We start from the raw sequence: 18,772 nt of genomic DNA on the forward strand, positions 1-18,772 counted from the left end.
GACACATTGTCACTGCCTGTGGCCTTTCCCTAACAGCCTGCTCATGCTGGTGGCTCAGGCCAGGCGTGGTCCAGCAAGGACATGTCACCTGGCAGGGATGTGCATTCCGGCAGGGATGGATGCTCGCTCACACTCTGCCACAGGCTTTAGAGGAGAGGGAGGGTGGTTCTCTTTATTTTGCTGTCTTGGTCTTCCTCCCTGTAGGCTCTACCCAGGTAGGTGCTGGGGCAGTGGGACCTGGGCTGGGTAGCATATTCTGGAGGAGGCAGCCGGAGCCTGATGGAGAGGCTGATGGGAGTGCAGGTGGGTGGCACTGCTGGCAGTAGGTGACGTGCCAGGGGGCTGACCTGGCCCCTCTCCAGGAGCTTGTTGAGGCACAGCAGCCCTTAGAGTCTGGACCCCGCAGGGCCCAGCAAGCCCAAGCCTGGTTCCCCACTGCTTTGCAATTGCTACCAAAGCACTGACTACTGCTTGCAGGCAAGAAGCGCCTCCAAGTACTTGGCAGCGAGTGGTACCCAACCACTTTCAAGGCAGTGCCAGGAACCCATGCTGCTCTTACTATTTGCATCCTCCTGGTCTCAAAGCTCTGGGACATCTCTGGGGTTCCCAGACATGGGCAACATAAGGCAGCCACCTTGTAGGATACCTGCTGCATAGTCAGGGCCAAGAGAAATGTTTTGCTACCTCTATGAGGCTGGAAGGAGTATCTAGGTGAGCCCAGTTGGCTGGGCTGCACCCACAGAGGATGCCACCATGGGCATGGCAGGTGTTGGGACGGCTGATGCTTCTGAGACATTTTGGTGGTGGATGGGGACAAAGCTTGCTGCTTTGAAGGCAAGTCCAAGCCAGGGAATTGTGATTCAATGTATAGACAGGAGTAAAATACTAAATAAGAAATAAATAGAGAAGAAAGTCATAAATAGAATTGAAAGATATTAAAATAACAACAATAATAATAATAATTAAAAAGGTATCATTGTGGTAATGTGAGATTGCAGGAACAGCACTGACCCTGTGACCCTTAAGAAATGCAGTAGATGCAGGCTGGCTAGGTTAAGATATATATATATATATATATATATATATATATATTTAAGTGTATATATATATATATATATATATATATACAGTTTTTCATGTTAATTTAACAGCTAGTTTTAAAAACCCTTTAAAATTAATTTAAAAAATGTATGTAAGTACAGATTCATGTAGCTTAAAAACCACCAGAACAGCTTCTTTTGAAGATTTGGGAGGGGCAGCCCTTCCAGCATTACCCAAAATGTGGGTGCAAGGGACAGTGCTGGAATGGCATCAACACCAAAGGAGATGAGGCAGAGCCCCATGAGCAGTGGGGCTGCCTGCAGCTGGAGGTGGGAAGGGAGCCCTGCAGAAGGGGGTCCAGGGAACAACATTCCCCTTGCCTCATTGTGTTTTCAGGCAGGCTGAGGGCTGGGCACATGCAGTGGTGTTTAAATTAGACTGAGTCCAACATGTGCTTTCCACATGAATTTTAAGGTGAGAGAAAGTGGGGGCCAAGCTTCTCTATATGCCAAGTCTGCTGCCAGGAGACTCTTCTCTCTCTCTCTCTCTAACAAGACAGGGATACAGCACTTAATCCTCTGGGCTCTTAAACAGCTCAGATGAAATACTGGCCCTGTGGAAGACTGTGAAGAAAAGCTACCCTTTAACTTCAGTAGGGAATGCAGCTAAGCTCTTGAACAGATACAGCCCTCCACTGGAGCTGCCTTCAGAACTTGCAGGCTAAGCAAGACCTGTCCCCACATGCCTGCCCACCCCACTGCCCTCTCATTAGCTCTGCTTGTTGCTAATTTGCCTTGTCAGCAATGGTACTGGACTGTTCAGGCAGCAGCCCTCCACTGATTGCCTGCTGCCAGGGGGAAGCATCAAGATCCACAGTGTTCCTGGGAAAGGCTCACAAACGCTGTGCTCAGCTGCCTGCTCAAATCTGATGGACAAATTGCCTCCTACCACTGGTCCCTGGATGGCTGGGAAGCTCAGTGGCTTCTGGTACCCAGTGGGGATGCATACACCTCCAACTGGTCAGCGTGATCCTGTCTGGTTCCGTGATCAGCATCACTTTCAGCATCTAAGCCACCATGCCCGAGGCCTCAGCTGAATGTTTAGGCTGGGATTTAAATCCTGTCTGCTTGTGGTGGGAGAGGCCCTGGTTATGCACGTGGTGTGGTGAAATGCATGCTGGCTCCCTGTGCATAGTAGGGAAGGCATCTCTTAGCATTTCTGAGAAGAGAAAAGAAACAGTACTTCTGGTGTTTTCTTATTCCAGTAAATATATTTCTCTTGACCTAGCAATAGTGTATCATTAAGGTAGTGTATTGACAGTCTAGGCACTGTGGAAATACTTGTATGGCTCATTAACCTGAAGCCTTACGTTTGGTTGTAGCTTATTTGTAATTCTTTCCAAGACCACTAGATATTCCTGGACCTTAAACTACAAGATCCCCAAACACTGAGCATGAGGAAAGAGGGCAAGGTTACAAACCAGTTTTTACGGGAGTAGTATCCTATAATTCCCTTGCAAATCTCAGAGATGGCTACCCCAGCTCAAGCTCAGCTTGCAGAGCCCCACTGTGTGGGTGGTAGTGCTCACTTGACTTTCAGCTTCTCCTTGGTGGTATTTCAGTGGTGTAATGATGTGGGGTAATTATTCATTATTCCATGCACTATGATCATAGAAAAACTTGTAAAGTATTTAGCCTTGCAAAGGAGATCTTACTTAACAGCTCTGCACAGGTAAGAGCACGGGGAGGGAGAAGCAGAGAGGCATGTTAGTTCACACAAACCAGACAAGTTCTGGTTTCTTCTACTTCCTCTGCAAAGTGAAGAGGATCTGAGGTGGTTGGAATGGGGCAGCATCATCTTGTCCTCTCTTGGGCCCCTTCCCAGCCTGTTCCCTTGGCTGTCCCTGGTGCAGAGATGCCCACAGCCATTGTGTGCAACAGGGCACTGGGGTAGAGGGCTGAGGGAGGGCCTGCCATTGCGCATGTCTAACCCCAGGATGAGGTATATGAGGAATTTGATGGCCTTGTGTCACTGTGGCTGTGTGCTAGTGCTTGAGCTCTTTCTTAGAGCAGTCTTTCTGGGGACTTGAAGTTTTACACAGCAATTGTGCTTCCCTGCCAGAGCTGCTGTCTCTAAATTGAAGTTAATAATTCCTGACCCAGCGAAAGACAGAGGCAATCTTTTCCTGTACCACCATGTTTGTGAGCCCCTACATAGACCACAACCAGGGAAAGCAAAGCCCAGGCACTCCCTGGGGCACTGAGCCATGCTGGAAAGCTTTTGTTTGCTGAGGTCTATCTCCATCTGGGTCACCAAAGGGCTGGCAAAGAAGCTCAGCATGATAACATCGAGAGGGGCATCCCCTACACAGACCTCTACAACTCTGCGCTGCATCTCAGAGTACAACATGGAGAGGGAGCAGGGTAGAAGGAGGTGGGCTAATGTTGCCTTTTTTCTGGTTCTGGTTATCTTCCCAGCCCTGTTCCTCGCTCAGCTGTGGGAAGCCATAGCTCCTGCTAAAATGATGTTGGCAGTGTGAGAGAATCTCTTTGCTGGCGCCAGAGTCCCCATCCAGTCCCCTGCCCAGGGCAGAATACGCATGTGTGAGTGTGTGTGGGTGGGTAGTGGGATGGGAGAAGCTGCTGGAAGGCCAGTGGGCTCTTGCTCTCTGGAACAGCAGAGCTGGTGTCAGATAAAATAGAGGGAAGAAAAAATGCCCAGGTTATCGGGGAGGTGGCAGCGGGAAGGGATGCATCCCATCCCAGATCTTGATGGAAGAGGTGCTGCTCCACAGCCTCCCTCTCCCTGCCTGATCCCAGGAAGCCGGGAGCTGCCACGTTCATGCCGGAAACACTCCACTTACATTAACATATGTACTTTATATGCCTAGGGTAGCTAAAAGTGCTGCATTCAGATCCCCGAGGAGGCAACTGCTGTCCGGAGTCTAAGCGGGTGGATTTGCTGGGCTGTCCCCGTGTGCTCTCTCCGTGTCTGGCGGGCGCTGGGCTGCAGCCCTGTCATGTCGCCCAGGAGATCGCGGCGCTGTGCTCCTTTGCTTTCATCCTCAGGGCAGCGATGCTGGAGGTCTTGCGGTCCGGCTCGCTGTTCAGCTCGTAGCCATTGAGGCTGGGGCTCATGCCGGCTGTGCCGAAGAGGCCGCCCATGTGAGTCTGTCCCACGTGGCTGCCGGGCCCGGAGACTCCAAGGAACTCGGAGACGCCGCCGGCCGCGTGGGGGTGGCCATGGGGGGACATGCAGGAGGGCACCGTCTCGCAGGGGACGACGCAGGCAGGCACGGGGGAGGCGGCTCCGTTGTTGCCAATCCAGGAGGGGTTCTGGATCTGGGGGTGGGAAAAGAAGCGTCAGGGCTGCCCCGTGCAGGATACATCGGGCAGCTGGCCTGGGGGGATGGAGTGTGTCCAGCCCCGGCCTGGCGGGACAGCCTAGTGGAGGGGCAGCCAGTGAGACGGGCGTGCAGACTGCTGGCCCCTGACAGCTGCGGCACCCCCAGCCCTGCTGCAGCCAGCAAATCCCCTCCAAAGCCTCTATGCCAGCCTGGACAGAGGCAGGGAGGGCAGCAGGATTACTCACAGGGAGCAGGATCGTGCTCCTCTGCCACAGCATCTGTTTGTTTATTCCTCTTCCAGTCACTTCTCTTACTTTTTTTGTACCATGAGCATTTTCTCAGCACAGGAAACTTTGTGTCATCTATGGTGTTTCTGTGGTGCTACTCATTAGAGAGGGATCAGACAGAAAGCAGTCCTGTGAGGCTGCTCATCCACCTTCCTTCTCCAGCTCAGGGCAGCTTTGCCTAAGCAAGGGCTATTTTGTACCACACAGACATACCTGTCAGAGCTGAGCCCCCAGCACAGGCAGCTTCATTGCCCCTCTCCCCCTGCAGTGCCCATCAAGGCAGCATCACCCACCCTGCTGCAGAGCAAAGCCCTGCGGGGCCACCTGGAGAGACCATCTGGCATCCTGCAGTGTCACTCATAAAATGGCATTGCAGAAGAAGAGAGGAGGGCTCACTATTTGACAGAGGGAATAAGTATGCTGCAGCAGGAGGCACATGGGCATGCAGGATGAAAGCAGGGAGGAGGTGAGCAGCTGGCTGGAGCAAGAGAGCAGAGGGTCTTTCATCCCCATGCTCCTTTCCACTGCTCACCCTTGGGCCCTCTCTGATCTCTTACCTCCTGCAAATAGCTTTTCAAAATTTTGATCTCTTGTGCTGGGAGAGGAGGGCAGTACGGAGGGAGAGAGCAGTGTAAGTTCCAAAGGCAAGAGAAGGACAAGCTGAAAAGGCTGCTGAGAGTGTTCTCTGCTTGAAAAGCTGCTTTGGCATCTCAGCTGTTTCAAAAGGGCTTCTTGTACAGTTTATGGAAGATGCCAAGCAGGAGAGAGGTCAAACACTCCCAGCTTGGCTGTGGGGTAGAATTGGTACAGAGCTGGCTGGGGAGGCAGCTGACAGAAAGGGTGTCAGGGAGGGAGGACTTCTAGCAGATCTGTGAGGACAGTCAGGTTCAGAGCATCCTGCTTGCAGAATTGCGCCCTTGAGCAAATTCTGGGTGGTGGGAAGAGGAGTGGAAGATGGAAGGAGTGCTTTCTGGGGCACAGCCTAGCCCTGGAGCTAGCAAACCCCAGTCTGCCTGGCATCATCTGAAGTGTTGTGAAACTGGGGCTGGCCCCATGTTTAGGAGGCTATTGTGCTGACAGGTTTTTCAAGACAGGAAGCCAAGGCGGGGAGGCAACCCTGTGTCTCACTTCCAGGGTCAGGCCAGAAACAGTTTCAATAGGACTCAGAAGCAGCCCCAGGTACCCCCAACCAGGCTGTTCCCTCCCTTCCTTTGGAGCATAAATCTACAACTCCCTTGGGAAGCATCCTCAGATGTCACCAAGTGTGCTGCATGTACCACAGCCCATCACTGGGAGACGGCTGTGGGAATTTGCCAAGGGAAAAAAGCTTTTATCCAACTACCATGTCCAAGGGGCATGGAAACCAGACATGGTAACAGGAAGCCCCCATGGGATCTGCTATTCTTTAGGCATGAATTAGCCTTTTGGATCTTCTTGAAACCAGTTGAAAGTTAGTGGGCAGCAGCACACGTGATAGGATGTGCTGGGCAGGGTGACCTGTGCCCAAGGGTGCTGCTCTGTGTCACACACAGCTGGGGCTTGGTACCTGCTCTAAAGATGGCTGCTCTGGGCCACGGCATGAGGGAGCCAAGCAGGACACCTGACCAAAAACCTGGCAGCCCTTCAGTGCCTGACAGTATAGCCCCAGTGTCCTTGCGGCCTTGCCAAAGGGCAGGTGGAGGTACCTGAGCAGCGAAGCATGGCTTGAGGAGGACTGGGCCCAGAGGCAGCGTGTCCAGCAAGCCCTGTGCCCAGGCTGGGGAATGCACTCACCTGGGCGTAGTTCTCAGCACGGGTGAGCAGGGGCAGCTCATAGGCGGTGGAGAAGTGGGTCCGGACCTGCTGCATCTGACCGAACCGCTCCCGCTTGCGCCATTTTGCTCGCCGGTTCTGAAACCACACCTGGGGAGAGGCGACAGCAGGGCTGTGAACACGGGGAGCCCGGCAGCGGCTGGTAGCCCGGCAGCCCTGAAGAGCCCACCAGAGGGCAGGGCCTCACCAGGCAGGTGCTTTTGTATGGCACAGATGGGCACTGCTCCACACACATGCTCTGCAGGGGAGAGACAGTCCTTCCCTGCTTCTCTTGAGGGTCTGGGGCCAGCCTGTGCCCCTAGGAAGGGAACACTCCAAGCAAAAAGGGGATGCCCATCTTGTGGTGCACAGCCTTTCAGGGAACATTCCCAGCTCTTGCCTCCCACAGCCTGATTTGCCCTGGGAAAGCCTGTCTTCCTCTCACCCCTAAATCTGCGTTACCCAGGCTCTGTCTGCAGCTCTCCTGCTGTCAGCCAGTCTCAGACAAGAAGTGTGAATACATCCATGTGTGCTGCTGCCAGGCTGAAAACAGCAGTGATGGGGCTTTCCCCAAGACTAAGCCTGGCTATGATGATGCCATTGACTGCAGCTTGCATTTCTCACCCAGTCTCTCGCTTTTCTTAACCGCAACAAGAAATACAAAGCTGAACACCCCTTCCTTCCTTAGCTGCAGGAGAGGACAGGTGCCCTTCTATAGCATCCTTTGGTTTACACTGAGATTTTTTTTGCAGGGTTTGCTGCTCTTTGCTTCATAGTGCTGCTCAGATCCCTTCAAGGCAAAGACCAAAACTCTGTTTCTGCTCTTATTTTTACTGGCTTGACATCAGTGTGTATTATTGCACTGTTGTCAGCACCATTGCTCCTGATTTGCATCAGCCTAAGAGAGATCAGAGCCTGGCCCAGTGTCTTCAAAGCCTCTTGAAGCTCGTGAGTCAGGGAAACACATCAATCAAGAGGTGCTTTGAAGGCACTGAGAGATGAGGGTGATCACCAGGGGCTGGGTTGTGCAGGTCACGCCAGTGCATGAAAGGAGCACTCCTAGAGCCTCACAGCTCTGCTTCGAGTTTTACACGGTGACTCGCTGGGGAGGGCAGGGGGGGTATTGCTGACAAGCAGCTTGGCCCTTCCCATGCCTGGCCGTGGGGCAGCTTCGCTGCTTGCCAGGCACCTGGGGAAAGCAGACGCCAGGTAGGAAGCTCATGTCTTCAGAGGCTAGCAGGACAAGCCAGGTGCTTGGCACAGGGTGGGATGGCAAGACAATTTTTGCAGGGGCAGGAGAGTCGTGGCACCTGCAGCCTGAATCAGTGCAGCCAGAAGCTGCTACGGGGAGCGATAAAGGGCTTGCTTTCTGGTCTGGGCTGACCTTCCTGCTCGTGCTGGAAGAGTTGTTTCAGGCTCTCCTGCTTCAGTTTTTGCCTTCCACCACATAGGCAGCCTTGTGCTGGTCTCTCCCAGCCAGGCCTGTGGTATGAGCTGAGGGTCTGGCCATGCACTGTGGTCTGCTTGGGCGGGGAGCCGATGGTGCAGCTGCCAGGCATGTGCTCCGCATGTGAGCTGTGGATAGCATAGGGTTTAGTGCCCGGCCCCATGGCACTGGCAACGCCATCCACAAGCTGGCCAAAGCAGCAACCTGCCATCAACCCCCTCACCCCAAATCAAAAACCCTGCAAGTGTTTTCAGTAGGTGCAAAAAGCATCGGCAGAAACGTCCTAACGTTATCCCAGCTGAGCACACACTGCACATTCAGAGCGTCCTACTGGAGCAGGTTTGATGCCTCAGGCATCTGTCTGTTTTTCTTCTACCTCTTCTTGGCACAGCCACTCCGGCCCAGCTGCAGGCCAGTCCCGGGGCTGGCCTGGATCACGCCGCTTTGATCTGCAGATTCAAAGTTAGCGGTGGTGACCTGGTTCCTCCTCAGGCGGAGGAGGCCCCGCTGTGCACAGAGGGGTGGAGAACAGGTAGGGAGCGGAGTGCTGGCTGTGCATGAGGCCAGGGTGAACATATGCCAGGCATACGCGGCCATTCCCTGTGTGGTGAAGGCACGGCTGCCTTGCCCGCCGGAGCTCCCACCTGGGAGCAGGGCGGCCGCGCTCAGGCCCCACAGCGGTGCGTGGCTCTGCAGTGTGACCTTCGAGGCTGTCAGCGCAGGGTCTGCGCCCTCTTCCTCCTGGGACAGCGCAACAGCTGCCTTGACAGAGCAGAGTGAGGTCTGGGCCTCTGCTCTGACACATTTATGCATTGGATTGAGCAGAGCAAAGTGGTTTAAACTAGCAGTTCCCAAATTTCCCTGTGGCTGGTGGGCTGGGAGGATGTGGCAAGTCATTGCGTTAGGCTGAAGAAGAAGAGTATCTTCAGTCCAAGTGGTGTCACAGGCACCAGAGACACTCTGAGGGCTGACACTGAGCTCTGAAGCACTTGTGGCAAGGTTTGGACCACTTTTTAAAGTTCTCCTTTTTCCTCTGGTCCAAATCCATATAGGCTTCTTGGTATCTTGCAGCTGGGTTTCTCCAGGCCTCCACAGTGCCCAGGGGAAAATGAGACAGGCATGGCAATGTATAATGTGAAAATGTCAGCAAAAAAACCCAACTAATCCTCAGTATTTCACAGTCTTAGAAGACACCTGCTTTTAAAAAGCAAATCTAAACCCAAACAGAAGTTCATTTTCCTTTCATTGCCTGTCACTCCTTGTCGAGAGTGGCTGTTGTGGGATGGGAATGTGACAGCAGAGGTTGCAGTGGCTGGTGCAGCATGTCCTCTGGGGTCAGGATGGGCTACTTTGTGCAGGGGCCAGCAGTCACTGTAGGCTGAATCTCAGTGTTAGTAATTACAGTAGGAGTGTACAGTAATGTCATGTATCTGACTCCTGCAGACAATGCTTTGATAAGCCCTGATGTACCAAATCAGCCCTGTAAAAATCTACGGAACAGAGAATGTTTCGTGTCTCCATAAACATTCAGCCATATGCCGGTACCTAAATCCATATGCATACACAGCTGATGTGCTGTTGGGGGTGGAGAGGCCAGAAGTGGAGAGGCTCCTGCTCGCTCTCTTGCTGCCTCTCCCCACCCAGTGCGCACTGCCAGCCTGCCCCTGCCACCAAGCCCCATGGTGGCAGGTGTATGGGCTCAGCTGGGACTTAACCCAGGACTCTGACCATGCCTGGATAGTTGGGGGCTGCATCACCTATTTGTCCTTCCTCCAAGTTAAAGGCGTTTTCCCCTCTCCCCTACCCCCACCACGGCAGTGATGGGTGAGGCTGACCTCTGCACATGTGGTGGTGGGCTGATAGCAGCTGTGGGGTTGTGCTCATGCCCTGTGCTCAGCACCCCTCACTGCATCACCGCTCTGACATTCAAGCATCTTGTGCTTTTTACTCTCTTCTGGCAGGCTCACAGCATCCATTCTTCCCATTCCTGTCCTCTCACCCTGCTACCCTCCTCTCTCTGCTCAGCCTCCATCTGTCTGTGTGCAGGACCCCATCCCTCTGTGAAAGGTCAGGCCATCTCTCCTCTTGCCAGAGATGGCCACCAGCCCTTTACTTTTCAGACTGCAAGAACAGAGCCAGAATTCATCCTTGAGTGCTGAAACTGGACACCATTTTATCAGTGGCCTGGAATGGGAAATTGGAGCCTGGGATGAGAGAATTGAATAACTCGAGCTTGTTTTCATTTCATGTTTAATTTCCTGCAGGCTTAGCTCAGTCTTTCCGCTCCTTCCACCAGCCTCCCAGGGTTTTATGGGGGAAAAGGGATCAAGATATATTACTTCTTGCTTTGCTTTGCTTTTTTTCTTTTCTTTTTTTTTTCCAAAGCAGTGATTTTGCTACAGCAGAGTTTGACATTTCCCTCTCACTTTCAAGCCCCCGCCGCATCACAGGGTCACTGCCAAAAACATTTCATTAATGGTCCCAGCAATGATAAAGCTGGCTCTGAGGGGGGCTGGCTGATGGGTTATATTCCCTGGCTGCGAAGCCTCCTTCCAGTCCCATCCCTTTCTCCTCTCCCAGAGAGCAGTCCAGGAGGCAGATACTTGATAATCCAAGAGAGGTAAGCAGCCAGGACCAGGCTGGCATGGGCTTGGGATGTTCCTGTGTGTGTTTCTATGCAAGGGGAAGGAATAATGTGTGAATACACGTGTCTACCTTGTTTTTTTAGTGCCACTGCCTCAGACATCTGCTGCAGACCTGGATGAGCTGGAAGAGACTCAGCAGTTGCTGATACTTCTTTCTGGGGCTCTGCAGCCCCGGACATGGAAGAGAACAAAGGAATGGGACATACATGTTGTGTAGGACCTACATGAACACAGAACCCCCTGTGCATCCTTGAAGGTAGCAACCTCTTCCTGGCTGTGCCTCTGCATAGGCTTATGTATGGCTCCTGCTTTGCAAATCAGGGATATGCAGTATCTTAACAGTACGTGGAATGAAGGGACAAGATTGAAGGGAGTAGACAGGAAAATGTTGGATTGCATCACAGGGGAAATTAGCTTTGACATTGACAGACATCAGTACAGATGGCTGGAAACTGAGGCAGGCAGGGAAATGGAGCAGGAGAGGGTCTAGGCCATGGAATGTCACTGCTTCATAGACAGTGTGGTCCACCTCATGTGCGCTGCTGGCACGGGCTCTTCTCCAGGCACCACAAACTCCGGCAGCTACTTCACTAAAGAAGAGTGAAACTTGGGGAAGGGATGGAAAAATCAGAGCTGTGGAGCCTGTCTGGGCTCTGCATCTGCTCCTGCCTGCAGTGCAGCTGGTCATGCTCCCCAGGAAGCCAAGCCTGGCCAGAGGGGATGACGTCCAGCCAAAAGCTGTAAGAGGGAGCATCACACCTTAAACCAGTGCCTTACCTTTCTGAAGATGACCTCCAAAAAGTCATTCCAGGGCAGGATTATCCCTTAGATGACCATACCTTCCTTGTGAGAGGGACTACTGTGCTGCCCTCAAAGCTCATGGGGTTGCAGTAGGTGTGTGCCCAAACACCCCACAGCAGCCAGAGCCTTTCCCAGCACAATGGATGGTGTCTGAGTACTTCACAGTTCTTTGGCTTGCAGGAGAAAGGTAGTGAGGAGCTCATGTCTAATTTGTGGTTTCCACCCTCTAGCCCTTGGTTTTTGGTCCTTGCAGTGGGCATTTGCTTCGCCATCAGCCTCCTGAGCTGCAGCCAGTACCCACTCTTGGGCTGTGAGCCAATGACCCTTGAGGCCACACTGCTGGTGTTGGAAGACCCCACAGAACAGAGCTGCCAAGGGGGTAAAGGCTAAACAAGCTGTAGCACAACCCAAAGGTGGAGACAGGCACTAGGGTGATTCACTAAGGTTTCGTCTCCAAAAGCCCCACTCATGGGAAGAGCAGCCCCATTCCATCAGCAGAAAAACCCTGTGCCACCTCAGACTGCACCTCCCGGGGGCTGCCACTGCCATGCCAGGGCCAAGCAGCTCACTAGCCAGCAGCCTCACCCCTGGAAACACATTTGAGATATCCAGCCCCTGGGCTGCCTCTGAGCCTGCCCAGCCAGCGCCTGCTGCTCTGGGCACAAGCCTGCTGGTTCTTCCTATGCAGTGATGAGAGCCTGCACTGCTGCTGACAGCACGGCAGTCCTGCAGCACGAGGTGGTGGCCTGGTGCCAGCCCACGGCCCAAGTCACCGGCTCCTTCCTGGCAGAGCTGGGGAATGACTGAAATGCAAGTGCTCACCCCTTTCACCATGGGGCAAGTGCTCGAGCGGCCAGGCCACTTAGACAAGTCCTTCAGCAGCTCTGTCACACGAGCCCTGTCATCGCCATCCCAAGTGAGAGGTGTGCACTGGCAGCTGCAAGAGCAGGGAGGCTGTTCTTGGCTGCCTGTGCAACAGGCTACTGGCACGCTTATCTCAGAGCAAGCTGAAACCCCTCTTTGCCAAATATACTCCTGGCTACCCAGGGAGTTGCTTCTACCCTCAGCTGAGGTGTTATCCAGTGGTAAAAGTGGATAAGTGGGGAAAAACTCTAGAATGAAGGATCATATAGTAGATTGCATCTGTCTCACCTGCCCTGGCTCTGATGGCCACCCTTCATGCTGCTGGGATGACACAGTAGCTGCAAACCCTGGCTCAGAAGAGAGCAGGAGGAGCTCACCACCATCCAGCACCTCATTCTCATTCCTGAGCTAGAGGAATTTCATGCACTGTGCAGCCAGTAACCCGATGCTATGTCTGGCCTCCCAGGAGACCCCATTAGCACTTGTGGTGTGTTCTTGGGAAATCAAGAGCTGTATCCAGTGTCACAAGTAAAGAGCTGATGTTTGTAGCACTGCCTTGCTCTGCCCATGCTGCAGTGCCCAAGATACTGCACTCGGGAGCAGTGGGAATCACACTGCTGGCTACTGAAACACATCCATGTCCAGCCTGAAGAGAAACAGCTGTGGGGAAGAAGAGCACACCAGCCCTGCCAACCAATTTACCAAGCAGACAAGAAAAATCCTGCTTCTGGTGAATTGAGAAGTGAATGTACAAGCTAAAATGGACTTAAGCGTGGATGTGGGCCTTATTTGCAACAACTACTTGTAAAGGTTAAAGCAGAGGCTGCCTGGGAGCTGGGAATATTCCTGGTATAAAAGATAGAATCAGGTGTCTCCATGGGCTAATTATTCTTGATGCTAATGCAGGTTCTGGGGGTGGTGAGCTGACAAATGCCTGCAGACGGAAGTTACAGGATTAGCTGTGCTGGAGAAGGAGCTGGCCACCAAGGCGTGAGCTGCGGATGTCCGCCCCATGCAGTGGTGCTCCCTTTTGCACATGCTTCTGAGCCCTGACAGGCCTCCTGTTTAACCTTGACTCAGAGGAAAGAGCAGTAGTCAGAGAATCATTCCCTCCTCTGATGTGGATTTCGGGTCTCCTGGCCCCCCAGGCTAGTTCAAGGGAGCTAGTTCATGAGAGCTGGCACCTGTGTGGGTAGAGATGATTGAGACTGTCAACAGAGCGTGGCTGTTTGACTCTCCTGCTCCTCCTAAGGTTGTGGGTGCACCTTTTACCTCCAGATCTCCAGCTTTCATGCAGTCTCCGTGCTTGCCAAGCAGGCAACAAGAGCGGCCTCTCCTGTATCTCCTCATGCACTGAATTCCCCTCTGCAGCCCCATCTGCCAGAAGGAGCCCATCCTGCCCATCCTGCTCCCACTCATACTGATGAACCTGTGTCCCCTGCAAGCCTCCTGAAGAGAGCAGGTTTTGTGCAAGCTTTGTTCAGGGTGGCGGTGAGGCTTACCCACCTGCTGTCCCATGAGCTCAAGGGCAAGGGATGTTTCTGTGAACTCTGGATTGCAGGACACCAGACCAAGTAAAGGAGTTGACACCAGTGTCAGACATGGAGGTACCTCCTCGTGCTTCCTCTGTGCCATGGGCTCTGATTAGGGCTTGGCTGCCTGCAGCTTATGGTGGGGCTGCAAGGGAACCTCAGAGGTTTTTTGCAGCTCATCCACCTCTCACCCAGCCCCAGGATTTCCCCCCATACCTGTACACGAGCCTCGGTGAGGTCTGTCCTCATGGCTAGCTGCTCCCTGGCATAGACATCAGGATAGTGGGTCTTCTGGAAGACCTTCTCCAGCTCCTCCAGCTGGTAACTTGTGAAGGTGGTGCGGTTCCTCCGCTTTTTGCCCTTGTTGCTCTCCGAGTCGGCCTTGTCCATGGGGCTGGGGAGGTCTGTGCTGGCCCTGTCCTGGGGCACTTTCACCCCGGCTTCCTTCACGCTGAGGTAGCTGCTGTCCATTGCTGAAGGGTCAGAGCTTGGCTGCAAGTCAGGCTCTCCCAAACCGCCTTCCTTACCTATTTCGGTGGGAGGTGGGGCAGGGAAGAGGGGGCAGGTTTGACCAGGGGTAGGGGGCAGGGAGAGAGAGAAAGGGAAACAGATGTAAATCTTTTGATCAATTTTACCCAGCGCAGATGGGCAAGAGGAGGTTGGGGCAAGCTCTCTCAGCTTCTGTTCCCTCTCAGAGATCCAGGTGGGAGGATGAGCCCTGAACACTCTGGTGCACACACCCCAGCAAGACCCTCCTTCAACCTCTCAACACCCACATCAGGGTTGAACATCATGGAGCACTACATTCCCTGGTCCTAGCCACAGGAAGGGTCTCTGAGAGGTCCCATCTGCTGCTTGCACCATACAGGTCCCCTGTCAGCAGTCCATCTGTGCTCCCCTGCTGAATAACGCAGAGTAGGAAACCAGGAGTATACAGCAGCCACACGTGGTGCTCGGTGGGGTCTGTCTCCTGCTCCTGCATGCTCAGGCAGTGGTGGTGTGTCAGCAGAGCGGCTCCTGACTGGCACCCCCAGTCACCCCCACAGCCTGCTGCCAGGACTTGCACTGCTTTTGCCCGTGAACAGGGCTCAGTGCCGTGGAAAAGGACAGTATGAGACCTGTGGAAACAGCACCCCCTGTGTGCAGGGCAGAGGGAAATGAGAGGAGTGTGACAGCAGTCTGGGGGGCTGTTCCCACCTGGTTGCCCTCAATTAATAATTAATGAGACATGACATATGAGAGCAGTATGGCAGAGCAGGAGGAAGGGGTTTAAACCACGGAACCAGTGAACTGGTTCCTTTCTAAGGCTTAGCAGCTACAGTAAAATCACTTTTGAGCTTTGTAATGGGGTATATGCATTCTCAGGTGCAGGCACTATGCGTGTCCTGTCCTGCACACCTCCTGCCTCCTATGACAGTGGTGTCCCCTTCATTTGCAAGAGTGATGCTACGCCAGCAGGACCCTGCTAGGGACCCATGCCTCTCCCTTATCTGATGGCACTGCTCTGCATGGTGGGCTGAACCCAGGACAGAAAAAGAGGGATCTGTGTGAGTGACTGGCCACCTGTCATATAGTGCACAGCCAAATGTCACACCTGGCCACATTTCTGGCTGGGATCTTTGGGCAAAAAACAAGGTGCCCCTACGGCGGGTTTTAACCTTAAGCCACTACATTCAGTTCCCAAGTGTGTGAGAAGTGATACTGTGGTATTCTCTATCCATTCTCTCCTTACCAAGCCAAGAGCACACCAAGTGTCTCATCTTTTTTTGAAATTTCACTTTAGTCTATTTTTAAAAATTAACCAGGAACCAGGCCAGGATCAGTCTTTCTGGGAAACAGCTCCACTATTTAGTGATGTCCCCACTGGGAGCTCTTCCCAGGCAATGTGATAGCCAGGGTCATTAATGCCTGCTTAGGCATCTTAGCCTGTGTCTTTGGCAATACTCATCTCTGGTTGCAAAATCCTTTTGCTAATTCACTGTATATTTACAGTTTAGCCCTTCTGTGAACAGCTCTGTCACATCTTCAGAGCCAAAAGCCCATGAAATTGTGAGAAGGTGTCCAGTACACAAGTCCTTGCCTGTCTCTCACTGTCACAGGTGAAGGGCTGCACTGAGATGATGGGGATGAAACCAGGAAGATGAAATGCAGCTGTCACCCTCAGGCATGAGAGCAAGGGTGGCCCAGGTTTAAGCCTGGGGGAGATGAGCTATGAGAGGTGTTTGAGAAGAAAATTGCCCAGGTGATACAGAGGGCTTGTAGGCAGACCTTGGATGAAGGCAATGGAGTTACCTGCCACTTTCACCCTACTGTGATTTCAGATTTATTGCTTTCTCCGATATTGTTCCTTCAGACTTTTGATGAGCTCCCTACAAAACTTACCAAAGCTTAATGTCTATCTCAGCTCTCTTTGCTTTGATCCTTGGGAACATTTTGACAAAATTTATGCTCCCTGGGTTCCAGGACCAGTGTCTAGTGCAGTGGCTGACACACTGCCTCCTCTTTGAACCTGCTTTCTCCAACTGGCTGACTGCTCCCACTGCTCCTGGGGAATGCAGGTGGACAGACCCATCCAAAATGAGCTGGGACAGTGCCCTGCCCCACAGCCTTGGTAAATCATATGCTACAGACATGGTATTTATAATTTTTACAACTGAAAATGAAACAGTTCCAGAAAGTCTGCAGCAATGACTACCACCTATGAGACTCAGTAGAGACAGAGTAATAAATAAAGTATTCCAAGAGGCTGGGGTGTTTTTTCCCTTTCTCTCTTTCTTTTATTATTGATGATGTCAGGAAGCTCAGTACATTCTCTCCCATGGCTTTGTGCTGCCTGCCTCCCTGACTCCTAAGCCCCCTTTTGCCTCCTAAGCCCCTGTTTGCAGCAGCAAACACAAGACCTGAAGCCTTTCCTTGGGAACTCCTCTGCTGGTTTTTATCTGTTTCAGGAGCTCAGGAAGGTTCTGCACAAACACACACACACACACACAGAGAAAAGCTCTGTGTCAGTTCTAATTTCATTGACAGCATAGCTCAAACTGCAGGACCCAGACTTTCAGCAGTGGTAAGGTAAGTTATCTCCATCACAAACCATCAGCCCCAGGGAGCAAGGACCGTCCCTGCTGCACACACAGTGGGTGTTCCCATGCCTGCTCTGCCAGCCCAGAGCCCTCCTTCGTAGCTCAGCCACACTGCCCTCATGCTCCTGCACTGCAGCAGACATGGACTTCTTCACCTCTAGTCCCTGGGAGCCCTGGTAGGGATGAACTGTTTCCATGGGAAGGGCAGAACCTCTGGGATGGAGGGCAGGATGGCAGCATAGAGAGGACATGGTGTGCATCCACCCTCAGCTGAGCATCCCAAGTAGTAACTCTCATTCCCTAGAAACAGGCTCCCTGACCTCAAAACAGTCACGCTAACTGCTGAAGTGAAACAAATTGCATACATCTGCATATGGATATGCCCAGACTTCCTGTAACTGGAGATGGCCTCAAAGTTTCAGTGCAAAGTTTGGGGTGTCTGTTTCTAATCAAACCTAGAGAGACCTTGAGTTACATATTGTGAAGGTCTCTGTGACAAGGAGTTAATGTGAGCACCACTGTACCCTTACAAGTCCGACAGGATCACTTGGTGCCTCCTTCACTGCTTGCCAATCCATCCTTGCTCTCCTGGCAATAGAAGGAGGATATTTTCTGACTTCCCACAATTATACCCTGCTCTCCCAGTGCCTTGGCTAGACCATCAGCACTCCCAAGACCGTCCCTGAGTCACCCTGTGTCTGCTGCCAAGGGGCAGGGATAGTCCGGGGTAACTGGGCATATGGGCCCCAAGCATCTGGCAGCTCCTTTTGGGCAGGAGGGATGCCTGCATTCCCACTTCTTCTGCAGGGATATGCCTATCAAATCTCACCACATCTGTCCTGGGAACCCTACAGAGGAGAAAGGGGTTGCAGGAGACACAAGACCATGTTCACCTGTGACTATGAGGTAAGGCCCTGAGACAGCCAGGAGTTGCACTGCTTTGCTGACACACTTCTGGAGGGAACAGTCATCTTTTTCACGCTATCAGAATGTTTGGATTCACAACTTGTATCTCTTTTGTTCCTCAGGTGTGCTATTTTGAGAGGGTGACTAAGTAAAATCTCACTATGTACAATCTTATCCGTGGAATTTAATTTAGAGCAAAGTCAACTTGGCGCATCCACAGGGATGGAGATTGGGACATTTCCAACACACAGCTTTGGACCCAACTTGAAATGGTAGGTCTGCTTTGCACAGCACATGCATGACAAGCCACAGCTCCTGCACCATAGGCTCCTTCACACAGATCCTGTGACAGCAGCCCTGCAGTCCATAAGGCTGCAAGAGAGCTACATGGCCAGCACAGCCCAGGCACACAGCCAGCACAGGGCAGTTCCACTGGGCTCCAGGCTAAAAAGCCTGCTGGGTCTTGGCACTGTTAATGTCCTGCTCTGGCAACATCTTGTCCAAGCTATTACAGTCTCAGTGAAGAGCTGATGCTGTCCCAGTCCTGGGAGGCATCAAGAATAGCCTGGAACACCTACTGGCATGTGGCAGCTCACAGGCATTGTCTGTCTGTGGACAACCCATGTCCAAACAGTGTGGCACAGGTGGCATGGGGCTGCACCAGCCTGCCCCTCTGCTCCCACACTAAATGACATTGGGGCCTTCTACCCTCCTGTCCAAGTGTGGGCACAGCAGTGTTCCTCTCGGCCCACCCCCAAATTCTATGGCCTCCAGTGCTGGCCACTTCAGGGTGCCTCTCTTTGCCTGCACAGGCATGGTCTGACTCTTCATAGCAATGGTGCCTTAAAAAAAATGAATTTTAATGTCATTCTCTTAATGCCATTCTCTCAACTCTTGCTTAAATACCAGTGCTAACATTTTGCCTAGAGAGGGTTCAAGCAGTGTATTTTACACTTCTTACCAAGACAGATTTGCACTACAGCACAGCCGGCACACTCAAGGACTTGGCCAACCATAGGAACCTTATCCAAC

General features: G+C 52.6%; 1 protein-coding gene across 2 annotated transcripts in view; it reads right to left on the reverse strand.

Annotated features, from left to right (window-relative positions):
• Positions 1 to 1,287: 1,287 nt before the first annotated feature.
• The window catches only part of ALX4 (ALX homeobox 4), a 41,687-nt gene continuing 24,202 nt past the window's right edge, over positions 1,288 to 18,772 (reverse strand). For both annotated transcript variants that reach the window (XM_088057685.1, XM_005522410.2), the window contains 3 exons: positions 13,971 to 14,281; positions 6,448 to 6,576; positions 1,288 to 4,382 (listed from right to left, as the gene is read on the reverse strand). In XM_088057685.1, the coding sequence (XP_087913811.1) occupies positions 4,059 to 4,382; positions 6,448 to 6,576; positions 13,971 to 14,281 (764 nt within the window). In that variant the 3' untranslated portion in view covers positions 1,288 to 4,058. The remainder of the gene's footprint in view (positions 4,383 to 6,447; positions 6,577 to 13,970; positions 14,282 to 18,772) is intronic.

Source organism: Pseudopodoces humilis, chromosome 7, assembly GCF_049639895.1.
Source record: "Pseudopodoces humilis isolate 2021_Gansu_Grassland_sample_001 chromosome 7, ASM4963989v1, whole genome shotgun sequence".
NCBI lineage: Eukaryota > Metazoa > Chordata > Aves > Passeriformes > Paridae > Pseudopodoces > Pseudopodoces humilis.